This window comes from Etheostoma spectabile, chromosome 2, assembly GCF_008692095.1.
Source record: "Etheostoma spectabile isolate EspeVRDwgs_2016 chromosome 2, UIUC_Espe_1.0, whole genome shotgun sequence".
NCBI lineage: Eukaryota > Metazoa > Chordata > Actinopteri > Perciformes > Percidae > Etheostoma > Etheostoma spectabile.
Genome location: NC_045734.1, coordinates 14,162,812 through 14,165,052, shown reverse-complemented (window position 1 = coordinate 14,165,052; position 2,241 = coordinate 14,162,812). Strand labels below are relative to the sequence as shown.

At 40.2% G+C, this 2,241-nt stretch overlaps 1 protein-coding gene across 10 annotated transcripts in view; it reads right to left on the bottom strand.

Annotated features, from left to right (window-relative positions):
• slit2 (slit homolog 2 (Drosophila)) overlaps nt 1-2,241 on the bottom strand; it is a 97,199-nt gene that overhangs the window by 3,086 nt on the left and 91,872 nt on the right. For all 10 annotated transcript variants that reach the window (XM_032533861.1, XM_032533796.1, XM_032533818.1 and 7 more), the window contains 4 exons: nt 2,099-2,192; nt 1,632-1,769; nt 859-1,099; nt 113-243 (listed from right to left, as the gene is read on the bottom strand). In XM_032533861.1, the coding sequence (XP_032389752.1) occupies nt 113-243; nt 859-1,099; nt 1,632-1,769; nt 2,099-2,192 (604 nt within the window). The remainder of the gene's footprint in view (nt 1-112; nt 244-858; nt 1,100-1,631; nt 1,770-2,098; nt 2,193-2,241) is intronic.

The window sequence follows — 2,241 nt, the reverse complement described above, 5'->3', positions numbered from 1 at the left end:
GAGAGAGAGAGAGAGAGAGTGAGAGAGAGCATTGCAATATTGTGTTTAAACATTTATATCATCCATCATATGAATGTGGCAGTTGGACATTTCTGCTGATATGTGAATGTACCTGTATATAGCTGAAGGAGGGTAAGATCCAGTATCGTAGCTGACCCTGAGGCGTCCCCTGTACAGCTCCATGGCAATGTGATCATTGTCCCCTTTATACAACAACACGCCACTGTCTTCATCTGTAGCAATCTGAAAACACAGTGGGATATTTGTGTAAATGACCTTAAGTAAATTAAAGCACCAATACAACAACGTAAAACTACTCCTGTTACAAGTAAATGTCATCCATTCAAACTCCTACATCAGCAAAATGTATTTAAACCTGCAATATTGTTTGGCCACTTTGAGCAGCAGAAACAAGCTCAGAAACAAGGAACAAAACTCAAGTCCAATATTTGTTGTCTTTTAGCTCTGTTTTTGGTTTCTAATGTGAAGCCCCATTTTGTGCCTACATTTGGGTCTCTAAAAGATACTTAACCCGCAAAACTGATGGTTAGCATTACCGGTATGCAAATACATAAGAGGCACAAACTGGGGCTAGTTCATGAGTGAAATGTAGTTGTTACTGTAAAAGCCCAAATACTTTGCTATGTTCACTTGCTAGTCACTAACTCTGTCTTTCTGTCATTCCGCCTGTGCAGAGCAGTTAGTATAAAGTGGGTTTTTAGACCTTTTTTCACTGGAACTGTATCTTTCACTGCTGCGTCTAAAAACGATGTTATGGGAACAATAAGGGTAAACCCAAAAAATAAAGTTGTGGGCCATCTAAGAGTTAAACAATGAGACTCTGTATAAAGCTTGCACCTGTAGACTGATGTTGGTCTCCGGTGAGAGGAGACTGGACGGAAGTTGCAGGTAGGACTCGCGATTGACAAAGTTGACACTGACCAGCGTCTCACAGCGATCGCCCTTGTAGCCATGGAGACACTGGCAGCGGGGGTCCAATCCCATGACAACACACTGTGCCCCATTGAGGCACTCGTGGTTGTCACAGGGGCTGGTGCGAGGAAGGACCATTGGGGGAGAGAACTCGCAGAATAACCCACTGCAACACACATTCAAACACACATTAAATACAACAAGTGTGCCTAAAAAACTATTTTGCTTTGAAAATCAACTTGCTTGAAACTTGTAGTCTGTGTAAGTGTTAACATGTTGTTCTTGTTTTTATTTTTCAAAAACAATAATCATGTTAAATTGGGATTAAGAGATAGCAATGACATAGTAGTGAACACAAGAGGGAGCCCCTTCTACACCGTACACTGCAAATAAATACACATTTATCATGGTGTAATGGTGAGAATGCCATGTTTCTTTTGTCAAACAGAAAAAAAGACAAGAAAAGGTTTTGCCAAATTAAAGATAATGGTCAACATTTTTTTAACAAAAGCCAATGATTTAAAAACAATTTAAATATGTTAGAAATGTTTTAAAAGAGCAGTAAATGGTCAGCAATGCAAAAAATGTAACGAGCACTGCACACCACTATTCAATTTTATTACAGATATATAGTTGGTCAAGAGAATAGTACTTTGATATCATAAGTCTGTGTGTTCCTGCTGGGGTGTGTATCTTACCTGTATCCTTCAGGACAGACGCAGGTGTACCCATTGACTGCGTCAATGCACTGACCTCCGTTCTGACACTTGTTCTCTTCACAGTCGTTATAATCTAGCTCACAGTGCTCACCTACATAGCCTGGAGTGCACTCACACCTAAAATGTACACATACAAACACATAAATGCATGTTGATACTGAATTTTATTCCTCAGATTGAGCAGTGGTCTTGTTTTTTGAACATTAAGACAATCTTGAGAATGTACACAGACAGTAATTTCTCTCTCTCTCTCTCTCTCTCACACACACATACACACACGCATGCACGCACATACGCACGCACAGACAACCAGTGTCTCATTTATTTCAGTGTGAGAAATGTTAATAGTCAAATCCTGTGGGAGAAAAACAAGAAAAAAACTGCAAACTTCACCAACTCTGTTGTACATGTGTATGAGTGTTTGTGTTTGTGTTGAGTCCACTTACTTGTATCCCTGAGGGGCCAAAATGCACTTTGAGTCATGCTGACACGGGTTCAGCTCTGGAGCGCAGAAATCAAGTTTCTCTTCACATAACTCCCCTAAGAACACATACACACACACACATATATACACACACACACACACACA